Source organism: Pipistrellus hanaki (assembly GCF_964339955.1).
Source record: "Pipistrellus hanaki genome assembly, chromosome: 21".
Classification (NCBI taxonomy): domain Eukaryota; kingdom Metazoa; phylum Chordata; class Mammalia; order Chiroptera; family Vespertilionidae; genus Pipistrellus; species Pipistrellus hanaki.
In genome coordinates, this window is record NC_140523.1 from 1685623 (window position 1) to 1711908 (window position 26286).

Genomic DNA, 26286 nt, shown 5'->3' on the forward strand with positions numbered 1-26286 from the left:
CTTGGTGACCCAGACGCTGCCGGGCTGGCCCGCCAGGCAGTAAAAGGAGATGGATGCCCTCTCCTCCCAGGGAAATCCATCACTTTTTAGCATGTGGGTCAGAGGGCGGCACCAGCGGCAGCTCTGAGCAGTACGGCGTGAGCTAGAAATAAGCGCAGAAAGAGGCCCAGACAGACGCCCGGACGTCAGAAATAGACCGGCCCGCTCCAGCCCCTCCTCCCGCACCCTCCTCCCGGGGCCTCCCGGAAGGGGCACCCACCCTTCCCTCGGGAAGATGCTGGGCTAGAGTGCCCGGAGGAGCGGGTGAGGAGCTGGGCGGGAGCAGGAGGGGAGGTGGAGGGCTGAGCTGCTGGGGCCCTCACCCTCTCGGTGGCCGCAGAGAAGGGACTCACAGGACACGCAGCCTCGGTCATAAAAAGAACGCAGGCTCAGAGCCACGCGGAGAAGAAAGAGTCCTTCCTCAGCCGCGTTTTAGCTCTGGGGACCTGGGAAAGTTACCCCGCCTCCGTTTTTCCATCTGTGAAAGGGGTGCAGTAACACACATCTCTCACGAGAATCCAAAGCTGAGCCAGTGGTAGGATTGGACACACACTGTTCCTGCCTAAGCGCAGGGAAAGCAGGTGCCACGGTGGTGGCCTGGGCCCCAGAGTCCCACTGGCACGTGGGATTGTCCCCTGGAGGTGTGTCTGGCCCGTATCCAGTCTCCCTCTGCCACAGCTCGTGGGGCCTCACGGAGCCCCTTACCCCCAGGGCTGGGCGGACGTCCTCTCCCCGGAGGACTCGCGATGGGACGGAGGGCACACGGACACCACCTGGGAGTCTGAGCTGGAATCTGCCCCAAGCCACAGCTTATTCCTCCCAGAATCCTGTGCACTCGTCAGCGCGAACTGCTCCCGGCTGCGGTCTGGAGACCTAGGGGCGTGGCAGGGGCAGAGCTGGGATTTGATTCCGTGAGAGGCCGTCTCCACGCCCACGGTGGGGTGCTGCCCGAGCCTGCCGCGGCTCCGGAGCGGGGCTCCTTGCTCTAGGCCCCCGTGTTCCCCTGCCCCCCGGGCCTCTAAGGGGGTCAGACTGACGCGGCCGCCTCCTCTCTGTCCCCCCTCCCCGCAGACGTGCAGCACATCAAGCGGCGGGACATCGTGCTGAAGCGGGAGCTGGGCGAGGGCGCCTTCGGGAAGGTCTTCCTGGCCGAGTGCTACAACCTCAGCCCCACCAAGGACAAGATGCTGGTGGCTGTGAAGGTGAGCCCGGGGCGCGGGGCCAGGCGCGCGGGGGGCAGGCGGGGCTGGGGCGCAGGAAGGAGAGGCCCCTCCCCCAGGGGCAACGGGGCCCTTGCTCCAAGGTCAACGAGCCGTCCTTGGGACCAACACCCACTTCCTGTGGCGTCAAAGGTCCAGCTGGCGCACACACACACGAGGAACAGGTTTGGCCTGGGAAGGGCCCTGGCCGCCTCTGGACACCCGGGGTCAGTCCCATCCCCGGGAGGGTGTCCCTCCCCCCTCCTCAGTGACCTCCCAGGAGGTGTCCTGCTTGCAAAGTCACCGGCCATTGCTCTGAGGGGAGTCCGGTGAGGGTGTGCTCCAGAGGCACCGGCCATCACTGGGAACGGGCGAGGGGAGGGTGTGGGGCCCTGAGCAGGGAGGGCAGTGCCCACGGGGTGCAGGTGCCGAGCCCAGAGGGCGGCGTGCCTGGGGGGGACTGCCTGCCGGCAGCTGCGGGAGGGGCCGTTCACTGCGGGCTTCTGTGCTGAGCTGGCTGTGCAGCTGTGAGCTCCAGCCGCATCGCCTGGAGCAGCAGTGCAGGCCTCGCCTGCCCCGCACCCTCCCGCAGTAAATCCGTGTCCGACAAATCGCTGGACATGATCGGCACAAGCAGGAGTCAAGCCCGGCTGGCGTGGCTCAGTGTCTGAGCGTTGACCTATGAACCAGTTTGATTCTGGGTCAGGGCACCTGCCCGGGTTTTGGGCTCCATCCCCAGTAGGGGCTGCACAGGAGGCAGCCAGTCAGTGATTCTTATCATTGGTGTTTCTCCCTCTCTCTCCCCCTGTCCTTTCCCCTCTGAAATCAATAAAAATAAAATTTCCAAAAAAAAAGGCACGTAGCCTCGCCGAGGCTGTGTAAACCAGGGTGATGGCTGTTGTCCAGTAACGTTTTAAATGAGGCATAGTCTGCCGAGCTCTGCCCTGGGAATGAGTAAGGAGGCAGAGTGCTCCCTCAGGGAGGCTAGTGGTGGTTCCTGCTGGACACCCTGAAATCGGGCTTGCGCTGCGGGTCTCCGTAGACACGCGATGGTCAGACGAGATGGGTTTTCATGTGGCTTGCACCAGGGGTGTGGGAACGGTTCTCGGTTTATCCCTGAGCTTAGGGTCTGCGCTGCCCTGAACCCTAGTTTATAGGATGACACTCATCCGCTGGGCTTGCAGCACCGCCTGGGAACTGGTGAAGGGCCGGGCGTTCCCGGACTCTGAGCAGGGAGTGAAGTGATGGCCTAAAACCCTGGGAACCGCTTCCCGCCGAGGGCCCGGCAGTGGGGATGCAGGAAATGTGTTTCTGCTTTCCTCCTGTTGGAAGGCTTTCCTTCTCCCCCGGGGCCTGGGGACCCGGAGGGGATGGGGATGCCACACCCTCGGGTGCCCCCTGGGCCCAGTGGTGGTGATGGTGGCCATGCCAACGGCATCTGACAGGGTCCTGCTGTAGGTGACCTGTGCAGGCTCATGCTTCATTCTCGCAGGAAGCCTCAGAGCCCGGCCCGGTTCTCGTCTCGTTGTCCAGAAGAGACAGGGAGGCCCAGAGGGACGGTGGGCAGTGCATCCAGGATCCACAGTGGTCAGTGGTGCGGCCAGTTCACGGCCAGGCAGCTCCTCTCCGTCCCCACGAGGGAGTGAGACCCTCGCCACAGTCAGTCCCGCCCCCTCTGCCTCTCCATGCTCTGTCCCCGGCCGCCATTCTCCCTGCGGTTTATTCAGTGGAGGCTCAGTCTTGTCTGCGGCTCTTGCTGTTTTAGCCTCAGTGACTGTATAATTTATTTCCGAGATAGCTAATTGGGTCTTGATTTTATTGTTATCTTACTTCTCCCTGTTTTTACTAAATACCTCTGATTTTCTTAATATATTTTTTGCTGATTTCAGAGAGGAAGGGAGAGGGAGAGCTAGAAACATCTCTGATGAGAATCATGGATTAGCTGCCTCCTGCACGCGGGCCCCCCCCCCCCCCCCCCACTGGGGATCGAGCCTGCAATCCGGCCCTGTGCCCTGACTGGAAATCCAACTGTGACCTCCTGGTTCCTAGGTCAACGCTCAACCACTGAGCCACACCGGCTGGGCTGAGTGTTCTGACCATTTAGATAGCTTCCCTCCCACCTGACCGAACAGACTCTCAGACCCAGGGAGCTGGTGCCCAGGGGGGAAGCCGGAAAGGGCAGGGTCCTCAGACGTGGGGGGAGAGAAGTAGACAAGGGGCCGAATTCCGGCTCCGCTGTCTGTTCTGCGGGTCCTGCTCGAAGGGCTCAGAGACCCCGGAGCGTGACCCATGTCCTGGATCCCGTGCCTCCAACCGGTGACCCACTTTGAAGTTCTGCTCAGAAGAGGACCCCATGGAGACGGGCTGGGGAGTGTCCGTGATTTTCCTCCTCATTCTCCCCCTCAGGCCATCTCTGCCCCAATTGTGTCAACCCCTGGCCCCCGGCCCCCCACTTGCTGAGCACGACCCTTTGCCAATTACATAAGCACTCCGGGTGTGGTGAGGGGTGTGGGCAGGCTACGGGCGATGGTGGTGCCTCAGCTCCTGGTGCCTTGCAGGGTGCCAGCCCCGGGCACGCCGGCGGGCACTGCCCGAGTGCTGGGAGCGGAAATATCCAGCGGCTGCCTTTGGCCTCCGGGGCTGCACGGAGGATGATTTACAGAGATGGAGAGAGGCCATTTGGCTGGCCCCACATGTGATCTGCTTTTCCCTCCCATAAGCGCAGGGTTCCCATAAATCTCCGCATTCTCCCATCCCACCCATGCTGGGTTCCTCTCCCCCTCTGCTCTTCCTGAAGATAATAAATCGCTGGCAGTCACCCTATACCCACGCCCCGGCACATGGAGTTCAGGGCTGCCGCCAGCGCTGGGCCAGCGAGAGGCGCCCCCTGCCTTCCCCCACCCACAGCATCTCGCAGATGCCTCTGCTCTGGTTGTTGGCATCAGAGCTGGTGAAATGAGCAATGGGCACACGTACCTCAGTTGCAGGTCCGATCCTGGCCCTGGTCGGGGCCTGTGCGGAAGGCAACCAATCGATGTATCTCTCTCACATCAATGTTTCTCTCTCTGTCTCTCCCCCTCCCTTCCACTCTCTCTCTATAAATCAATGGGAAATATTAAAAGTAAAAAAGACAATCTTCTTCCTTGGGCACAAGCAGCCTTTATTCTGAGCACCAGGGTTCTGCTCAGGAGGGGGACCGGCAGATCCCTGTCCTCTGGCTGCTGAAAACCTCTGTCCCGCCTCGTCCCCAGGCCCTGAAGGACCCCACCCTGGCCGCCCGGAAGGACTTCCAGAGGGAGGCTGAGCTGCTCACCAACTTGCAGCACGAGCACATCGTCAAGTTCTACGGCGTGTGCGGCGACGGGGACCCGCTCATCATGGTGTTTGAGTACATGAAGCACGGAGACCTGAACAAGTTCCTCCGGTGAGCCCTGACCCTGTCCCGTCCCCAACCCCGCATCCTCTCCGGAACCAGAATTATATTTGTGCCTCTGAGCACGAAGGTCCAGGGGTTAGGTCCGTTCTTCCGCATCAGCTCCTGGGCTGCTGGATTCAGGCCTTCATCCCTGCTTTGGGGCCATAGGCCCGGGGAGCCCCAGGCCTGGGGGCTCTGTCACTGGGCCCAGCCACCGACAGAGTCCCCCCCAGTCCTAGGCTGCCCTGTGTGGTCCAGAGAGTGGACTTAAGGGTCTTCCTACCCAGAGCATCCCTGCTGGGGAGTTTGTAGGAAATGCAAATGAACTAGCTCCACCTAGCCAATCAGAACCCTGGGGGTGGGGCCCAGGGAGCTGGTTAACAAGCCCTCTCGATGCTCCTGAGCCGCATGTCTGGCTTCCTCTGCTCCTGCTCACCCCTGTGGTCCCTCTGGGATCTCTGTGACGTTGGCCAGGTGATGTGATCCTTTTGTGCCTCAGTTTTCTTATCTCTGGATTGAGGTGGGAGGATTTAGTGACTGAATATATTTAAGATACTTGGATCAGGGCATGGAACAGAGTAAAGGCTACGTAAGTGTTAGTCTGGGTTTTGTTAAATATTCTGTATTGGACCTCTAGAACCTGGGCAGCCCTAGATATAAAGGAAATAGTCTAAAAGGGTAGGCTTACTCCCTGACCCAGAGCACGTCTGCTGTCATCTTAGTGTGGAATCTGGACGCAGTGTTTCACCCACGTCTGCACTCATACATTCTGCTGTAGACAGAAACAGGCCATGGGCAGGCTGAGAAGGAAGATGGCACAGAAACCTCCTGAATTCTCTCCGCCCCTCCCTTCCCCCCCGCCCCCCCCGCCCCCGCAGGGCCCACGGCCCAGACGCCATGATCCTTGTGGACGGGCAGCCGCGCCAGGCCAAAGGCGAGCTGGGGCTCTCTCAGATGCTGCACATCGCCAGCCAGATCGCCTCGGGCATGGTCTACCTGGCCTCCCAGCACTTCGTGCACCGGGACCTGGCCACCCGCAACTGCCTGGTGGGCGCCAACCTGCTGGTGAAGATCGGGGACTTCGGCATGTCCCGGGACGTCTACAGCACCGACTACTACCGGGTAAGGGGGCTCCTCCCCGCAGGGCTCCGTGCCGAGCTAGCGCCTCGCTTACGTGTCTTCGTCCTTGTCCATTAACCCCGTCACTCGGAGCACACGCAGACACAGCCATGCCCACACGTGCCCTCAGCGACTCTCCTCCGGCCACGCCTACATCCTGGCACCTGTTTATTATTCCTTCTCCTGACACTGAAAGGCCATATGCATCGTGTTCTCACTTGTGTCGTTAGCTAACACTCATCCTTCGTGCAACTATATACATGTATATAGATTTGCACGGATGTCCGCAAGCGCACACGCAGACAAACCCCACGTGATGCTAGCTTTCAGCGCCTCCGAGTCAGATCCGACCCAGCCCTCCCACAGCACATTGGCGTCTCGGATTCTCTGCTGACCGTGCAGCTCGATTTCAAAGGCAGTTCTTGACCAGAAGCCAGAACCCAACATAAAGGAGCAAAATGGTTCATGCCATGCTGAGCGTAGCTCTCCGCGCAGCGTAGGAAAGGTGAGGGAAGGAGGCACGTGACCACTGCCCGCGCTGGAGGGGGCGCCGGTTAGAAGCAGCTTTCCGACCGGGGGAGGAGGCATCACGTCCACTTTCACCCCATGGGCTTGTCTGCATTATCAGGAGTCTTACTTTGCTCCCAGGCTTCTCCCCCTTGGTCTTGGGGAATTATCTCCCCACGGATCATCGAGTGGTTCTGACAGTGTTATTACTGCCAGCGAAAGTGGGCTGAGTGTCATTTAACTCAAAAAATAGCAGAGGGGCGGGGAGGGGAATATAGGTGCAACCTGAGATACAGAGGCGGAATAACTTCTGCAAACTGAATGCAAGTCGGTTGCTTGGAAAATATGGAAAATTTACTTCGGGGGACATTGAAGGGGTGAGGACTTGCGACGAGTGGCATAGGGAGAGGGTGGGGGGGTGTCTCCGGGGCATGGCGGCCATCTGTCCCATGTTGGTCAGGAGTGGGTGACCATATTGTGAGTGAAGAGCTCATGGCTGTGCCATTGGCTCGCGCGTGTTGCAAGAGGCTGGGGCTTGGCGGCTGCAGAGCAGCTCTGTCTGCTTTTCCTCCTGTGGGCTCTGTCTAAGCAGGGCATTAAAACGAGTCACTCAAGACGTGTCACCTTAGCCCGGGGCCTCGAGAAAAACAGGAGGGTTGAGAACGCCCTTTGCGGTTGGAAGGTAATTTGTTCATGGGATAGACAGAGGCTGGCAGATGACAGAGCATCAGGAGAGCATGTGAGGCAGGAGCAGACAGACAGCGGGGGAGGGCATGTGTCTGCAGCAACTGGCCGGTTTCTCGAGCCACCATCCCCAGCCCCGGGGAAAGGAGCCGGGAGCGGCGGTCGCCAGACGGATGGCCGGGGCGGGCCTGCCGGGAAACAGCCCGGCAGAGCCTGTCTTTAGCTTCTAGGCCCGTGCTTTCCAGTCATTTTGAAGACAGGCATCGGCCTGGTTCCTCAGGGCCCGCGGGTCACAGATTTCTCGGGTCTCGCCGGAGCTGGCACCGTTTAATTGCCTTTGCACTCCGCGTAATGGGGTTTGCTGGCCTGTCTGGGTCGCTCGGCTTCGTGTCGGTGTTGATAAAAGCGAGGGGCGGCTCGTTGTTTTTCTGGGCGAGGGAGATGTTTGATTAGGCCGGCCTGGCCCCCGCCGGCTTCCCCGGGGTCCCGGAAAACAGCATCTGACCGGGACGTGTGCAGACTCGGCCTGCAGACTCCCCTCCAGGAGTGCACTGAGTGTTTCTCCATTCTGGTTTCAAAGAGGGAAGAAGAAGAAAAAAAAATCACATCTTCCAGCGACACCGCGGCGCCCTTGCTTTAACAACTGCACACTGCAGCTCTTTCCTCCCGGGAGAGCGCCAGGGAGTGAATCCGTCTCATTTCCGTGGGCACCGGGCAGATTGGAACTGAGGAACGGGGAGCCTGGGGGGGCTGTCCACGTGCCAGGCACCCGCAGTGCCTTTGTCGTGCCGGCCAAGCCAGGTGTGAGCTGCGGCCAGCTGGCTCGAAAACGCGTCTTCGGTCCCCAGGAAGTATGAAATAGACACGGGTAGCTGTTGCAGTGAGAACTCAGGGCGTCCCTGGAAAGCTGCCTAGTCCATTGATGGAGGGTAGGCACTGGCCTGTCCACATTCAAAGAGCAGCTTGTATCCCATCTCCGTGTCCAGGTGCTCACAAGGTGCTAATGTATGCACAGCCCCTCCCCCTCGGGGGAAAAAGGAAGGAAGCGATTGGCCAGCAGTCACATCAGTCATGCACCCGGAAGTCCTGCTGCCCTATTGGAAGGCATCAGGGAGACAGGGGCATTCTGCACTGGAGCCTGACTTTACCTGTGCTTACATCCCAACCCCACCACGGGGGTAGCAGCCATGGGGCCTCGTGCCCTTTCCTCACCTCCGTTTTAATTTCCCACTTTAAGAACAAGCTCAAACACAGCCTCTCCACGGAGTTGTTTTGATGGTAAGCAGGTTCATTAGTGCCAGGAGCCTGGGATACACTCCTTCCGGGATAAATTATTATGTATACTTTATTCCTTAGTCCCCTGCTCACCCAGACAGGAAACCCCGGGGAGGATCTCGTTTCCAGAGGCCATTCCTGAGTCGGAGAGAGGAATCTCTGGGCCGCTGGAAAATAAACTGGGGTCACACAGCCGCCCCAAGGGAGAGGGCTTTAAGGTGACCACTCTGGCAAAGTCCCTTCATCGGCGCTCGCCTGCTCTGGTCAGTGTTTGCAGGGTCCTGCCATGGATCTCCGAGCCACGGCCATGTCTGGGGATTTAGGAAAGCTGTGTCTGCTCTGTGTCCCAGCCGAAGCCCCGGGGAGAGCAGGGATTTGTTGGCTGAGAGGGCCAGACGCCGAGGACTCTGCAAGCTGCCCCAGCACCGGCCTGCTCTTCTCTGCTCCCCTCTGCTCCCCTCTGCTCCTCTCTGCTCCTCTCTGCTCCTCTAGGGCCTGAAGTCTGTCGGGCCCGGGGGCTTGCTGATTTCTGGTGACTAATACAGCTAAATGATGAGGATTCAGGCGTGTGTGCGTGTGTGCATGTGTGTGTGTGTGTGTGTGTGTGTGTGTGTATGTGTGCACACGCATGTGTGTCTGTGTGTCATCTGTACACACCTGCCCAGGGCAGATTCCTCGCTGTGTATAGCAGGGCCGGCGGAGAGGTAGAGATAAACTCTCTGCCTTATGTTCTTTCTTTTTCATCTTTAATTTCTTAGAACAAACAGGCACCATCTGGCTCAAGCACGAGCGGTATGCAAACAGTTTACTAAGGTGAACTGCCTAATTTCCTGCTACACGCTCAGAGAGGGAAGTGAACATCTCTGCCTCGGGGTGCCAGAGCCCCGAGTTCCTGCCTCTTAGGGCCGCCTACAGGATGCTTCTGAGCTCGCCTCAGACCGGCTCTGGCAGGGTGCTTGGAATGGAACTGTGACCTCCTGGTTCATGGATTGATACAACTACTGAGCCACATTGGCTGGGCCTGTTCTTCAGTTTTAAGAGCGGGTGCCTGGTGCTGACCGGAGACACGGCCACAAAGCAGACAGGCAGAGGCTCAGAGCTTCAGCTGCTCAGCATCCGCCGCAGGGTTGGGAGCCACACTGCTCGAATCTTTGCAGAACCCCATAAACACCAAGCCCCGCGAAGCTGCACACGCAGCAGCGGGAAGGAGCGCGGAGGGAGGAGTGGAGGACAGGCATGCTAATTATAGTATCACATTCCTGTTTCCCCGATTAAAGCCTCGGATCTGCACACTAATTATCTACAGCGTATCAGACATTTTGCAGGTCTGCGGAGGGACAGGGCCGCTCTTTAGGGCTCCTCGCTGCTCCGCCAGCGCCGTGTCCATGTGGCCAATTAGCGGCTCCCTTTCATCTGCCAGGCCTGGAGCGCGGATCCAGCTCTGTGGTCTCTTTCAGACTCTGCCTTCCGCGGGGCTAAGTCCCATGCGGGATACGCGAAGAGAAGGCGAGATTTCTTCAGGAGGGAGGCAGGGCGAAGGTCCGAGAACACGGCCGCGGCCCGCTCCGGATCGGGCACTTCTGCTCTGCCCCAGGCTGCGGCTGGTCAGATCCCAGCCCCCCTCCCCTTCTGGGGAAAACAAGCAACAGCCTCCAGTCGGGAAGAGGCTCCGCCCACAGCCCCTAGATCCAGTGGAGCCACTGAGGTTTGCTTTTCTGCTCTTCCTTCTTCCTCTCCTGTGAGCCACGCAGGGTAATTGGCCAAATTCAGCTGGGAGGGCAGAGCATCCCTGGGAAGGCCTCCTCGGTGCTTCCTTCAGTGATGAGAACTACCTGGCTTCCTCCCTCGGCCTCGGTGCTTCCAGACCCCAGCCTGCCTGGACCAGATTATTCTTGGTGTCAAAACACAGCGGTGGTGCCGAAACCGGTGTGGCTCAGTGGATAGAGCGCCGGCCTGCGGACTGAAGGGTCCCAAGTTCGATCCCGGTCAAGGGCATGTACCTTGGTTGTGGGCACATCCCCAGTAGCAGCTGTGCAGGAGGCAGCTGATTGATGTTTGTCTCTCTCATCAGTGTTTCTAACTCTCTATCTCTCTTCCTTCCGCTCTGTAAAAAAAAAAAATCAATAAAATAAAACACAGAGGTGGTGCTGGGGTATCCACCTGCCACGCAGGCATGCGCGCCACAGCGTGCAGAAGGGACGATGGGGCGGGATCTGGCGTGCTGGGCCCTGGGACACGCCGGCAGTCTGGTGTGGGGGTGACTTGCAGAGGAGGTGCTGAGCAGGAGGTTGACGGGCAAACCATGGACCCTGCCTGACAGGGAGGTGAAGCGGTTCCTTGGACCGTTTCCCCCATAGGCCTAGGGTGCGGGGCAGTTGCTCTGACGGGGGCAGTCACGGGAGGCTTGTCTCCTGTGTCCGTGTAAATGAGGCTGCGAGTGAGGACCCGCCGTCAGGCAGTGGCGTGTAGGATGGACAGCCGGGGACCGAGGCCTCCAGGCGAAGGCAGGCCGTGACAAGGGTCCCGGGAAGAGGCGACGAGGCCCCCGCTCCCCTGTCGGCGTGGCGTGTGGAGGGGAGGCCTGGGAAGGTGACCTGAGGCCAGGGCCGGGGCGCTCAGAGCCCCTTCGGTTTTGGGTTGTAACCGTGAAGAGGAGTGACAGTGAAATGGGAGGTCAGGACGGGCTTTCTACAAATGCGCCTTTTAGGCCACGTTCCGTGTCCCTGGAGGGTTGGAGACAGATGAACAAATGCCACGTCGTTCCCTCTGAAAGAAACATAAGGCTGAGAGAGTCTTAAATGTCACCGGCTTCGCCCCGTGGCCCGAGCAGCCCCGCACTGACCCCACCCCGGACAGATGGCTCGCTCACTCCCCCTCTGCGTCTCCGGGGACTCCACAGGCCCCCGACTCCTTCCCGCAGGGCCCAAGGGAGCTGCTGGCAGTGAGAGGTTTGTCTTTCCCTTTGTGGTTCGTAACACCCCGTCCAAGTGGGGAGTTCTCAGTTAGGTCTTGCGAGTCTGTTTCATCCTCTGTCCCACGTGGCGACAAACACAATGGATGTCGTAAGACAGACCTTCTAGCGCTCAGGACAACCGAGGGAGCCAGTGAGACCTCATGCGCCTCATTAGTAATTGGTTGTATTTTACTCACGGCTGTAGCTTCACTGGTAGGGAAACAATGGAATATAAACTTCCCTGGCCCTTGCCCAGCCGAAAGTCAGACCCTCTTTCTGAAAGTAGTTTCCAGTTGTCTCATTTTTTTTTTAAAATATATATTTTTATTATTGATTTCAAAGAGGAAGGGAGAAGGGAAGAGAGATAGAAACATCAACGATGACAGAGAATCATGGATCTGCTGCCTCCTGCACGCCCCCTACTGGGGATCAATCTCACAACCCACCGGGCATGTATGTGCCCTGACCGGGAATCGAACCATCGAACCGTGACCTCCTGGTTCGTAGGTCGATGCTCAACCACTGAGCCACGTCGACAGATTCCAGTGGTCTCCTACACATGATTTTATCTCCCTGCCATTCTGAAATCTGGTTGTGTTCTTTGGCTATGACGATGGCGCAAGCATCTTCCAAGAGGACAGATACCGGGGAAGAAGACAGGAGGCGCCCCATCGGGAAAGCTCAAGACCTCGAGGCGTGCGTGTGTGTGTGTGTGTGTGTGTGTGTGTGTGTGTGCCAGAGCCCACCCTCCAGAAAGGAGGGGAGCAGCAGGCGGCGGGAGGCCGCTGTGCGGGGGCGTGCTGCCTGACGCCCTCTCTGGCTGCGGGGAGGGCGGGCAGGCGCACCTCAGCACCCGGCTGTGCCTGTATGACAGCGCTCACCCTGTTTGGGTCCCTCGAGCGGAAAAGGCTTTTATTTATTCTGCGGAAACCTGAGTCTATAACACATACAGATACATAAATTTCCATACAAACGCCTTCCTTACCGCTGTGATTAAGGTATTTGCATGTAAAGAGAGCAGCGTGCCCCTGACTCCCTCCTGGTAGGGAATTGTATTTCTCCCCTCACCCCGGAAGCCCAGGTCCTTGTCTGTGTCTACACTGGAGGAGCAGGAGGCGGAGGACCGGGTCAGTGTAGCATCTGAATTTTTTTTTTTTTTTTTTTTTTTTTTGGTTTATCTAATCCCATGGGACAGTTGGAGGTGGGGAGGGGAGAGCCTGAGAGAGAACACCCACTGATTCTGGACACAGAGATAGTCTTTGAACCCCGAGCTCCCGTTTATGAGCTGTTGTGACCGTAGGACATTTTCTTAAATGCTCTCAACCTTAGATCCTCATCTGGGGAGGAACAAAAAAAGAGAGAGAGAGAGAGAACACATTTTTGTGTGGTGCAGATTAAATCAGATAATGTATGCAAATTGCCTGGTATCTATTAGGCTCTCCATAGATGGTAATTATTATTATTCTTTGTAAGTGAATAAGGTAGAAATTACCTGTAAGAAATTTCAACTGATTTGAAGTTACCAGCCAAGGCGCTGCCCAGGGTGGCCCCGGGTGCCAGGTACTCAGGGTGAAAGGGAGGAGAGCCCGCTCAGGAGGGCTCGGGAACGGACCAAAGCCCCTCACATTCAGGTTGGTCTGTTCGAGGCCCAGCGGGAAGGGGAGGTGCGGGGAGCTGGTCCGAGGCCGGCCGAGCCTGCGCACTGCGGAACGGATGGGTCCGGGCAGGAGCTCCCTTTGGTGCCTGGAGCCGAGGAACTCTACCGCAGACAAATGTCTTCAGCGTTAGATCCATCACGCACGTTCTGGGGGAGATGAGTCAGGTTCCTCAAGGTCCCAAAATGGATTGCCAGGGGTGGTCAATACGCCATCCCTCCCTCCAGGCAGTTACCATGACAACCTTGGCTTCCTGGTCCCCCATTGAGTTATGCTGTCCAGCTTCTGTAGCTGGGATGGGCCTTAGATTTGTGGTCCGGTTTGTTCTTGAAGTGGATCGTTTCCTTACCCAATGGGTCCATCCCCAACGTCCTGGTCTTTGTATTCGTTCATTCATTCATTCATCCATTCAAGTCTTGGCGTCGTTGGGTATGTGCATGTCCTACAGCTCTCTATAGCATGCGCAGAGGAATCCATTATGTTTCCATCACAGTGATTTTCCACATAAAAAGTGCTTCATAAACCTACTTAGTTAAAACATATGTGATCTTCTGTCAGATGTCTACGACGAGTAAGGAATGATGCCCCCACTGGCATCGGCATTTTTAAATGGACAGGCCTGCGTTCTCCCCCCCGTCCCTTCCCGCCTCGCCCTCCGCCACCTGCAGGCCGCCAGCTCACCTCCCTGGGACTGCTGGTCTCCCTGAGACCTTGGAGCCCGTCTCCCTCCTCTCTCCGCTGAAATCCGCCGTCTCTCCCCCAGTAAAGAAACATCTTCCTCTGACCTGTCTGCCCCTCTGTGTCCTTGGCCGCCGGAATGGGACGTTTTCATCTTCCGTCTTCATTCGGGGGCCTCTGATCTTACCACTTCATTGACTCTGCTTTTCTGGGGTCACTAATTATCTCATCCTGGCAAAATCCTAATGCGTTTCCTCTTAAAAAGTCGAGTCCTCCTCTGAGCACTGTGAGGAGGGAAGGGATTAACGCCCCCATCCTTTCTCCCACCTCTGCACTCCCCCCCTCGTCACTTCGTTGTTCATTCCCCTCCGGGTGGTTCCTTACCTCTTCCCCTCCTCTTGTGAAGGTCTGTGTCAGACAGACATCCCCCAGGGTCTTCCCTCTGCAGGTGGCTGGGTCCTTGTTTCCTTCTGGGACTCACCCACATGACCTCGTTTTACCTCAGCTCCCTCTTGAAAGACCCTGCCTCACTGGACAGCGCATGTCAGTGCTGGGGGTGAGGGCGTCCATGGAGTGTATCTTGGGAGGGGAGCACAATCCATCACGTCTTCTGGTCCCTCCCAGCCTCCCATCTGCTCTATCTCTCTCTCTCTCATTTCCCTCCTGTCCTTTTTCCGTCATGGCATCCCAGCGGCCCTCTCACCGTCTCCACGCGTCCGCTCAGCATCCCTCTGTCGGCTGCCGGCTGCGCACACGGGTGTGTTGCTTCATAAGCTGCTTTCTCGGGCCATTCCGGGCCGCTCCACCCCGGGTGGACCGAGCGCGGGCCGGTGTCCGTTGTCTCGCACGCACGGCCCGTGGCCTGGCAGGTGCAGGAGGAACGTCCTGGCTCAGTGACCGCCAGTCCCTCCCCGAGGCGGCCCCACACCCCCTCCTCCGACTTCTCCAGGGGCCTCTGGAGGGAAGCAGGATTTTCCTGAGGGTCATGGGCCTCGTTCACCTGACTCTGCTCTCAGCGTCTGGGGTGGGGGGTAGCGGGGAGATGGAGTGCGGAGGCTCCTCCCAGCAGGTGGCTGTCCAGCCCGCTCACCTCCTTTCCAATCCGGAAGGGCGGCCGGGCAGGACATCGGGGCGGGCAGCCTGGAGGAGGTGGTGAACTTGGCAGTTTCCCCCACGGAAGACAGGAGGGACGGATCTTCCCTCGGAAGCTCCGGGGAAGGCACTATTCCCCTGCCCTAAGGCGGGGAAGGTTCTAGAAGAAGTCCACTTGGTATCACAGTGGTCGTGGGCTGGGGTCCCGTGGGAGCAGAGCGGGGCCTCGGAGGGAGCTGTGGCCGCCGGTGGCTCACAGAGGCAGCGGGCGGGGTGCCGTGTGCGGGGAGCGGCGACGTGCGTGTGCTGAGCCGCGGGCAGCCCCTCCAGACGGACTCAGGGCCTCGGACCCGGGTTGGTGCGCTCAGCCTTCCTCCCTCTCGGGGCGAGGGAGGCGTCCGAGGTGTGGCCGGGAGAGACAGGAGAGACCATGCCATTCGGTCCACACGCTGCGGCCCCTCCCTTCCTCTCTGTCCTGGGTGCTGCCTTCCTGTCCGTCACCCTCTCTTCTCTCTCCCCTGCCCGCTGTCTCCTGCGGTCCGGCAGGGAGGGCCGTGCCAGAGGGGCCCGGCGAGCGTGTCGTGGCAGCGCCAGAGGCTAGCGGCGCCGGCGGCTTCCACAGTGAGTCCGGGGTTCCCTCCGGGGCCGAGGGCGGGCGGGGCCGCCGCACCCGGGCTGGCCGCTTGCGGGCTTTGGAGAGGAGCGTCCATGGGGGGCTGCTTCCCCCTCGCCCTCCTGCCTCTCCTCCTCGGGGCACCTCTGACTCCCATGGAGGTCCCCTGCCAAAGCCGTCGATGTGCTTGGATGTCTCGTGGCGAAAGCATGGCGGAGCGAGGGCCGCGCCCGCTGCCAGGTGCGCCCGGGAGAAGGCCGGGGCGTGGCCGCCCGGCTCTGTCCAGCTGCCTGCGGAGGCGGGAGGCCTGCATGGGCCAGCCTGGCTGCTTTCTTGCCTTGCAGGAGCGCCTGGTGCATTGGGTCACGTTGGATGCCCGCCTGCTTTAGGGGCTGAGACTACCCCGGAGGCAGGCGCCAGGGTCTGCGGGATCAGAGGCCCCTGCTGACCCCGGGGCAGTGGGTGTAGGAGGTGCGCTGTCCAGGGCAGGGCTCCTGAGGGGCCAGCCCCCGAGGACTTGGGACGGCTGTCCCTCCGCAGGGGGACTTTCTGGCCTGGAGATGGACGTGCTGCGGAATCAGTGACTTTCCCCCCGCCCCGGCTCCACCATCAGCCCAGTGCGATGGCTTCCTCTCACGTGTGCTTGGGGGCCCTTTCCTTCCCTGTGGGGAAGGTCCCCGTGGGAGGAGGGAGGATAGAACCAGGACACTGACCTGTAAGTCCCGTCCGGGCCAGGGGGAGCCAGTCCTGCTGCCGTCCCGAGATGCTCTCCGCACACCCCCCCGGGCCACGTGCTGTCTCCACGCACTGACTGCGTGTGCGGTGGCTCGTCTGGAAGTGAGAAGCTCGGTTTCTCACACAGGGTCAGGGCTGGGCGCACGGATTTCTGCAGTTCCACTCATCCCCTGTGACTTGGGGAGGGAGGGCAATGCAACAGGGCCTCCGGGTTTTCCCAGGACCAGGCTCAGAGGCGTCTGTCTCCTCTCGGCACTGGTGCTAACAGCGGCATTGACAAATCCCTACCTTCCCTGCCGTTTGCTGAGCCGTGGGCGGAGGGGGCAGCGTCTCCAGGGCCGCGCATGTTGGAAGACTGGGTGCATGGGTCTGTGTGCAGATGATGGGGTGGGGGGGTGCATGCAGAGGTCTGAGACTGGGCAGAGACTTCCCGGCGGGTTGGGGTGAAGAGTTGCATTTAAAGAGACTTCATCCCTGGGCCTCATCGGGTTACGGCTCTGCTAACCATCACTCTCACTGTGGGACTTTGTGTTTGTCTGTCTTGTGCATTCATAGACTTTCCAGGAAAAAAATAGGTAGCATCTTATTTGATGCATAACACGAGCTCTTAGTAAGGGTGCGTGGCAAGCAGGCCGCCGTCTGCAAGCACCGCGCTGCGGTCGCCAAGGGAAGAATTATTTGGGGTCGCCAGTTACCCCCGTTTTCGCTCTATGCTGAGGCGGCTGTTTCTACCCGCGGTGCTGCTATGTCCCGGGACTTCTGGGACGTATGTACCCAGCGGCCTCCGTGCACGTCCGGGCGGTGTGCCTCTCTCGGTTTCACGACATGTGTCACACGGGTGGAAAGACGGTGTTACGCTGTCATCTGTCGAGGGCTTTCTTTGCCATCACAATGTCAGTGTCACTTAGAAATATACTCCGGGCACTTGAACGTCCCTCACTGCGGTCTCCCGTCTGTCAGATCCTGGCAACCCCGCCAGGGGCTGGCTCTTGACGGCATGGCCTGTGCTCTGGCTCTCTCCATCCCTGCGATTCTCAGAGCTGAGGGCCAGCGTCACTCGCCTGCCTCCAGACGGCGGGCTTCTCTGACTTAGCCGGCCGGTCCCCACCCCACAAAAACACACCAGCTTCCAGCCGGCTCCCCGCCGGGCCCTGGGGCCTCTCGGCACCTTTCTCCTTCAGTTCCTTTCTGGAAATAGGCATGTGAGTCCCAGAGACAGAGGCTCACCGGAGGGCTGCATTTTCCAGGTCTCTATCAAGATCCTCTCTGCTGCCGGGGACAGAAAGCCGAGCCCGAGCTGTCTTAAGCAGAAAAGACAATGTGTGTGTCAACAGTCACAGCCTCCAGATTCAGGCGGTATTTCTGGGGCGGCTTAATTCTGAGACCCAGATAAGTCACCGGCCTCGGCGTCTGTTGCTTCCCTCTCCCTCCGTCCCTCTGCCTGCCTCCTCTTCCTGCCTGAGACGGCGATGGGAGAGAAAGAGCCGTTCACGGGAAATAGATTCCCGAACTACCCAGGCTGCTGCCTTTGGAAGGCGGGGTGCTGAGGGCTGCAGCCGCTGGTCTGGGGCCCAGAAGGGAAGACTGTGCTCCTTAGAGAGGCCCTGCCATGGCCATCAGGTCAGCAAGAGTCGGCCAGGCTTTCTGGGGAGCACAGCCTATGGAGGAAGGCTGAGGAGGCCACGCCAGGACTGACCGCTCTCTCCCTCTGTCTGGGGAGGGACCCTGCTTCCCGGGGTCACTGTCTTGAACTCCTGCAGGGCCCATGTCGGGACCCCCCCTCTGCACGCAGATGGCGATATTTCTGAATGAAACCCCTCCTTCTGTGCTGATGGGTGTGTCTTTTAAAGAAAGCTGATTCTAGGATCTCCATCACACGTTTCCAAGTCTGCCGCTCCAATGTATGTCGCTCACAGCGCCTGTGCAGTGAGCCCTCTTCCAGTGGGGGGCGGGAGAACGCGGCGGGATCAGAGTGATTGCGGCATGAGGCTTGGGTCTTGGGCTTGTCAGCCTTTGAACTCAGTCCTCGCTCCCTCCCTCCTGGCGTCGCCTCAGCACTCATCGGGTTGTGGTGCTCTGTCCCTGTTCCCGGAGACAAGCCTTCTACTCCCTGCATCTCCTGCCGCTCTGTGGGAGGGAGCAGAGGCCTAGGTGAAGGAAGATGAGGGCTGCTACCCCGGGATCGCCCACCCCAGCCTTATGTGGCGCCACCTCTTGGTGACTCCAAGAAATAGATTTTTTTCCCCCCCCCAGTTTTGTTACCCGTTCCCTGACGGGGAACAAGATCACAGGTGACGTGCTCTGATGTGCCTTCTGCGCCCTTAGAGACATGCATGTGTGTAAGAGTAGGAAGGCGTGGCTCAGGGGTTGAGCATCGACCTATGAATGAGGAGGTCAGGGTTCCATTCCCGGTCAGGGCACGTATCCGGGCTGCAGGCTCCATCCCCAGTGTGGGGCGTGCAGGAGGCAGCTGATCCGATTCTCATCGTTGATGTCTCTCTCTCCCTCCCTGTCCCTTCCTCTCTGAAATCAAGAAATTATATATATAAAACAAGAGTAGGAATGCTTTGGAAAAGCTCATGCAGCTGATTACTGGCTTTGCCTTTAAGACTTTCTCCTGGGTTCATCCGCAGAGCCGTCCTCCCCTCTGCAGTCTGACCTTGAAGGGGAAGCCAGGAGCTAGGGCTGTTTTGAAGAGAGAGGGAGCCACCTGCAGCAGCAGCCTCCCAGCAGGGCCCGGGGTGCCAGCTGCTGCGCGGAGGGATGGACAGCTCCGCCCCCCCTTTCATCCCAGCCTGCCCTGGGCTCACAGCTCCATGCAGAGGCGGGCTGTGCGGGACCCTGTGTCTCAGAACCCCAGCCTTCTCCCGCTGCTGGGAGGGGCAGCCAGAGGTTTCAAAGGGAATATTTTATTTTGGTTCAGTCAGCCTGCATCTAAACCAAAACCTGTCAGGACCCGGGCCGTTCGGATGAATTGCAAATCTAGATTCAGCGCCAGGAGGCCCTGTTCTCCCGCCGCCTGTTACCCAGTCGCGTTGGGCAAGCACGCGGGGTGCGCGAGGACCCTCCCAGGCCTGGTGGTCCATGGTGCGTCTGAGCTGAGTGAATGTGGACCGGGCCCTTTCCACATCGTCTCTGATGTTTGTTTTCGCGAGGAGACTGGAGAGCAGAGAGTGGGCTCCCCCTGGGCATTCCGAAAGGAAGGCAGGGCCGAGTTACTTTCCAAAGGACGTCTCTGGCCTGCAGCGTCTGCTCTGTACGGAGGGCACTGCTCGGGGCCCACGGGGACAGTGAGGTGTCCGGGGCGCCAGCGTGTAGACGGGACTCACAGACGGGACTCACAGCGTGTAGACGGGACTCACAGAAGGGCGCCGTGACAGGCATGCGCTCCGGGGCCGCCGTCCCAGAGCTGGCTCCGGCAGAGGTGGCACCGAGTGGGGGAGCTGGGGACACGCACAACGGGCGTTCATCCGAGCCCTTGCCTTCTGGGGAGCCTCCAGGAGTTCTGCCCGATCCCGGGGCAGCCATTCCTCAGCTGCTTTTGTAGAAGCCGTCAGGGAGCCCTGCTCAGAGGGAGCGGGCTGCAGTGAGGGCTTCGTGGGCCGCCTCTGCCCCTCCCCCTCCAAGGAGTCCCCAGGACCTCTCAGACCTGGGGCCGAGGTCTCCACGGATCCCACAACAGTGGGCCCTGCTTTGTTCAGAGAAGGAAGAGAGGCGCCCGGAAGGCAAGCAGGCCTGCCGCACTGAGTCAGGAGTCTGATGTCACTGCAGACAGCCTCGGTCCCTGTGTGAAGGTGGCATCCGCGGGATTTTGTGACTGTGTGAAGCCATGGACAGACGTGCGTTTGTGACTGCACTACACACACGCACATGCACACGCACACACGCTGTAGGTCTAAGTCAGTCAGGCACGCAGCCGAGTACACCCCCGGGCACCCTCCCACAAACAGGGGAAACAGAGTTCTGCCAGGCGCACAGGGTGGAGAGCAGGAAGTGGCCCAACTGAAATTTTAACGTCGTCAGACTGGACTGTGTATATATGTGGGTATTTTAAATATTTTTACTGATTTCAGAGAAGGGGAGAAGAAGAGAGAGAGAGAGAGAGAGAGAAACATCCATGATGAGAGAGGATCATGGATCGGCTGCCTCCTGCACTCCCCCTACTGGAGATCAAGCCACCAACCCAGGCATGTGCACTGACTGAGAATTGAACCAAGACCTCCTGGTTCATAGGTCGACGCTCAACCACTGAGCCACACTGCCATGCCCAGGTTACAGGCTTGATCCCCAGAATGGGGCATGCAGGAAACAGCTGATTCATGATTCTCTCTCACCATTGGTGTTTATCTCTCTCTCCCTCTCCCTTTCTCCCTGAAATCAACAAATATATATATATATATTTTAAAAGCATGTCTGCCCCTTGCATGCTTTAAGTTGCCATCTAAAATTTCCAACATAATTTTAAAGCACTTGCCAGTAGCAAATATTGACATTAAAGGTACATTATTTCTTTAATGTATCTAATAAACTCTAAATACCAGAAAATCTGATACAGCATCTATTAAACACATGAACAAGTCCTTAAACAATTTTACATGGTTTCTTTTTCTTCTTGAATTTATATTTTCATTCCAGCTCCCCTACCGAATTTTATCCTTATGTGTTATATTTCTATGCATGAAAGCCTTTTATTGGCCACTCTGTCATAATTTACTATGACAAAAGTGTGTATGAAGATTTAAATTTAATTTTTAATGCCCAATAACCATAAGTTTCTGGATGTTAAGAGCTTTTGGATTGAGTTATCATTACAATTATTAGTAATATACAGAAACAGGCAGTGGATCAACATAGTGTGCATATATGCCAACATTTGATGAATATGAAAGATTACAAGTGTAATATTTCCAATACTTCATGTGTTTACTAATAAATATTATTTGTTGCTTAAAGTAAGAAAGGTTCCGGATCAATTCTGTTTCCTTCTCATTTTTTTAAATATCAGAAATGAGAAGTGTTACTCACAGGAGACAAGTATGTGAGAAAGGAACGGGTGTTGTTACTGACACGTGCCTCGGTTCCTACAACTGTATTCTAGATCCTGCCTAAACTCTCATGTGGCTCTCTTGCCAAAATGTCTCTTTAATCTTCTCTCAGCTGATCATTCTTTTGGATCAGTTGTTTGAAAAGAACTGCAAACCACCCGACTGCAAAACGATTTATTTCCCAGCCACCAGAGACATTTATTTTTGACAACTGTACCCATATTTCATGGAGTGCCTCTGTACTCGAGGTTTTCTTTCCTGAGGTTGAGAGTGAATGAGAAATTGGTCTTTCTCTTCGAGGGTGGCAGGTAGGAGTGTGTGTGTGTGTGCCTGCATGCGTGTGCGCACGCGCATACAAATGCAATTGAGAAAGATTGCTGGCCCACAGGGGTCCTCAGTTTTAGAAAACACGCCCACACTATAAATGCTCCTCGGTGGGAGAATTGACAGCCAATCCATACCCATCTCTCGCCTGTACACTCATCGAAGTTTACACCAGCTCCCTCCATTCCTCCTCTCACTCTGCATCGTGTCTATAACCATCCCACGGGCCAACGCAAGAACCAATGGAGAGGAATCTGTTCTTTACAATTTTGTATTAAACGCCCCTAAATTCCTGACTTCTGTTTTTTAAAACAAGAACCCAGGTACAATAGAACATTCTACTACCTTCGATCACAAACACACCTTTCTTTAAGAAAAAAATCATCTTTGGATAGAACTTAAATAAATTAAGTCCCATGTGTTCTCTTTATTCATTTCATTGTTTTTAAATTTATATATATATATATATATATATATATATATATATATATATATATATGATACATGACCAAGATAAAAGTTTGAAATATGCATAATAAAATATGAGGGGGTTTTTTTGTTTTTGTTTTTTTTTAAATCAGGGCTCACCATCACTCACCTTTCTAGAGGAAACCACTGGTGTAATGTAATGCTGTCTTTCTGGACCTTTTCCTGTGTACTCATAGAGTGATACACTGTTGCCACTAACACATTATTTGCTTGTGTACACTCCTAGAGTCATACACTGTTGCCACTGACACATTATTTGCTTGTGTACACTCCTAGAGTCATACATTGTTGCCACTAACACATTATTTGCTTGTGTACACTCCTAGAGTCATACATTGTTGCCACTAACACATTATTTGCTTGTGTACACTCCTAGAGTCATACATTGTTGCCACTAACACATTATTTGCTTGTGTACACTCCTAGAGTCATACATTGTTGCCACTGACACATTATTTGCTTGTGTACACTCCTAGAGTCATACATTGTTGCCACTGACACATTATTTGCTTGTGTACACTCATAGAGTGATACACTGTTGCCACTAACAAATTATTTGCTTGTGTACACTCACAGAGTCATACATTGTTGCCACTAACACGTTATTTGCTTGTGTACACTCCTAGAGTCATACATTGTTGCCACTAACACATTATTTGCTTGTGTACACTCATAGAGTCATACATTGTTGCTAGTGATACATTATTTGCTTGTGTGCACACACGCACACACGTATTTTTACGTGAATGAAAATGCTGATACAGATTTTGGATGTCTTGAGTTTTTTTCATGTAACATACTCCCCATCACCACACGATACTCCTTTTAACTACCGCATTCATGTCTAGTGACAACGCCTTGCCCTTCCAAACAATGAAACTGCCATCTTCGACCAAGGATGTTTGCTTCCAGAAGCAAGGATTTGTGTAAGAAAGACCCTTAGAAATGAAACCGCCGGTTCAGAGGCCACGTCACATCCCCGGTGCGGGCAGATTCTGCCAAAGGTCCCCCAGACAAGGCTGCCCTAACCTGAGCAGCGGCATTTGAGGGCCCCCCTTTCCTCACACGCTCCCCAGCACCAGACAGACGGTCTTTCCACCTTTGCTCACGTGACATTAACAAATAAATGTGTCTCTCTGTTGCTGTGATTGGCATCTCTGCATATGTTCGTGGCCATTTGTAGCTTTTTTGTGGGTTGTCTGCTCTCACTCTTTCCTCGTTTCCCCCCCTGGGTTGCTTTCTTAAACTAATGTGAAGGGCTGCTTTATAATGGGTTTTAATTCTCTGTCTGTTACATATGTATATATTGCAGATATTTTCTCTGTCATTTGTCTTTTAGCTATGTTTATTTTGTATTGTTGCCATGTAAAAAAAAAAAAAGTATTTACTTGTATCTCCAAGTCCTAGTCTTCATGGCTTCTTGAACATGTGTCTTATTTAGGAAGGTCTTCCTCTCCTAAAATTGTACAAATACTTTCCTTAAGTTTTCTTCTAATTATTATTATTGTTTTGTGTTTTTTTATGTTTAGCTCTTTAATCCATCTGGAAATGATTTTTGTATATGGTGTGAGGTAGGTATCTAAGTGTACTTTTCTCAATGAACAGTTCATTGTCCCGATGTGTGCTTACTAACTCATCATTTCATGTATTGGATGCCAATTATTTACGCACGGGTCTGCTCCCAGACTCTGTTTTGTTCCATCGATCAATGAAATTTGTCTGTCTCTACGCCAGTAACACAGTGTACGCATTGCTGGGGTTTGGTAATACGTTCTGCTGCCTGACCAAGCAAACGCCCCTTGTTGTTCTATTTCCAGCGTATCCCAGTTTTTACCAGGCATCCCCTCCTCTCGACGGCTTTTGCTATCATTGTGTCAGTCCGCACACATCACTCCATTGGGATTGTTATTTGGCTTGTGTTGAGTTTTTAAATTAATTTGAGCGAGGCACGGGAGATTTGGGAGATTTATGATACCGATTCTTCCCATCCCAGGAAAAGACGTGCCTCTCTAATTGTATAGATCTTCTTTTATGTTTTCCAATACTTCCCCTCAGCTAGACCTTCTATATTTTCTGCTAAGGTGTAAGCCTAGGAACGTTAAATGTTCTGTTGCTATTGCTACAAGCAACCTCATTTTCTACTGAATTGTGGAGTAAGTCATTGCTGTTGGTGTATATGAGAATGGTTTCATTTTTGGATGTTCGTTTTACACCTGGGTAGCTTACTAAAGCATATAATTGTTGTGATGGCTTTTTAGTGAATCATCCTGAACAGTCACATCATATGCAGACAAAGGCAGTTTTGACTCTGCCTTTAAAGTAAATAAATATATTGATTTCAAAGAGGAAGGGAGAGGGAGAGAAAGATCAAAACATCAATGATGAGAGAGAATCACCGATTGGCTGCCTCCTGCAAGCCCCCTACTGGGGATCAAGCCCACAACCCAGGCATGTGCCCTACGCCAGAATGGAACCTAGGACCCTTCAGTCCACAGGCCGATGCTCTATCCACTGAGCCACACCGGCGAGGGCTTAACTCTGCCTTTTAAATAGTCTTCGTTGTTTAAAGTCTGCTTTATCACATATGCTAGTACCTCACCTGAACAGTGTTGGTAAAATCAGTGGTAGAAGAGACCTCTACGGTCCTGATGTTGCATTAGTCAGTATGATCTTTAGTGTGTTACACAGAGCGAAAGCATTGAGCTTTGAATCAGGAAAGGTGTTGGAAAAGAATAGTTTTCCCCCTTTTATCTTTTACTTTAGTAAATTAAACAGATTTCTTAAAAAGACTGAGGCATTCTTTTATTTGCACGTAAAATGTGTTGAGTTATAATATGGAATTATTATAATCTATTGCTGATTCAATAAGACCCTATTTTATTCAGGTTTTGAGACTATATTCATAACAGAGATGCTTTACACATATGTAGATATGTTGCCTAGACAGTGTCTGCGTTCATATGCTAAAGGCTGCTTGCTAAGCTTGATTGATTGGGTCAACAGGGAATTCAAGCCACAGTGTGTGTCTGGGGGAGTTCTTTTTACTTCCTGTTTTGGTTTTGGTTTGGAAAAGTATCAATAGGTTAGAAAATCCTAGTAGAACTCATCCATAAGACCATCTGGTCCTTGTACATATTTTTAATGTGTAGCTTCTTCTTTTTTAAAATGCAATTGTAATTGGTTTTGTATTTAAGTTTGTATCTTTCTTACCTTTTTTAAAATTAAAATTTTTGAATAACTCAATCATGGCATCTACACTTCATATTTTATTGTTGCCTCGTTCTTAACATTTTTGCATTGTGTCCTTGGTGTCCTTATTAACCTTGCAAATGTTTATATTACTTTTGAAAGAACTAGCAATTGATTATGTAGCTATAGTCTGCTTTCCTTCGCCCTTTTGATTGTTTGCTTTGTTTTGTTATAATTCCTCATTATATCTTTATTATTTATTTTTTCCTGCTTTCCATACATTTGCCTGGTATATCTTTGCTACCTTTTTAAGGTAGAATTCTTATTTAATTAAAATCTATTTTAAATTATTTTAGAAATAAGTGCTTAAGCGCTATAAGTCCCCCCCCCCCCCCCCGTTACCTTATTATTATTAGGACAGTTTTAAATTTTATTTTCAACTGTTTTCTTAACCAAACGGAGTTCTTTTTCATCGGCCAAAGAGCACCTTTTAAAAATTACCCTCTTGCTCTCCATTTCTATCGTATGTTATTTGGTACAGCAAATGTTTCCTACTTCTTCTTTATGTTGCTTACCGTTTTGTCCCCTTGGCATTTCAGATTTCCTTTGAGATATAGCATCGCGATTGGTGTTGACACATGTTTTTTTAGGTCACTGAGAACAACATGGAACCTCTTGGGGAGGCCTGAAAACACACAGCACCCACATCTTGGAGTGACAACTCACTGTTTGCATTTTAGAAACGCATCTCCACTTGTGTTGTCTTCCTGATCTGTTAATTTTCAAAAGAAGGGTTTTATTTTCCCATCCTAATTATAGGTGTCAGTTCCCTTTTATTTATAACCTGTTTCACTTGTTATACGTTTTTGTTGCAATCTTAATTGGACCATAAAACTTTATAATTATCATAATGGTGGATTTACCATCTTTAAATATGCTATAAATCACTCTGTTGCCATGTAATTCTTGGCATCCTGAAATTGTTCGTATATACATTTAATTTCAATATATTATCTATTTAATATTTGTTATAATGTACATGGAATAGTCCATAGTCAACATACATTCATCTTTCCTTTTATTGTTTCTTGTATTTATGCATTCTTTCATCTTTAATATTTTCTGATACTTTCTCTTAGCTATGTCTTTTATACAGAACATGCATTTGGTTTTTGTCTTTAGTGACATTACTTAAACTTTCTCATTTTGTGCTCTCTACTCACCACTATCCCATTCCTTTGTGTACTGATTTTGTTATTAATTAGAGGTTTTTTG

At 54.2% G+C, this 26286-nt stretch overlaps 2 protein-coding genes across 9 annotated transcripts in view; both read left to right on the plus strand.

Moving 5' to 3' along the window:
* TTC23 (tetratricopeptide repeat domain 23) overlaps positions 1 to 26286 on the plus strand; it is a 995109-nt gene that overhangs the window by 490294 nt on the left and 478529 nt on the right. The gene's annotated exons all lie outside the window — the stretch shown is intronic.
* The window catches only part of NTRK3 (neurotrophic receptor tyrosine kinase 3), a 174405-nt gene that overhangs the window by 144355 nt on the left and 3764 nt on the right, over positions 1 to 26286 (plus strand). For 2 of the 8 annotated variants that reach the window (XM_084869075.1, XM_084869079.1), the window contains 5 exons: positions 1111 to 1241; positions 4490 to 4662; positions 5532 to 5775; positions 15163 to 15237; positions 23352 to 23393. In XM_084869075.1, coding sequence (XP_084725201.1) covers positions 1111 to 1241; positions 4490 to 4662; positions 5532 to 5775; positions 15163 to 15237; positions 23352 to 23393 — 665 coding nt within the window. The remainder of the gene's footprint in view (positions 1 to 1110; positions 1242 to 4489; positions 4663 to 5531; positions 5776 to 15162; positions 15238 to 23351; positions 23394 to 26286) is intronic. The other 6 variants (XM_084869076.1, XM_084869080.1, XM_084869077.1 and 3 more) reach the window with 3 other exon arrangements.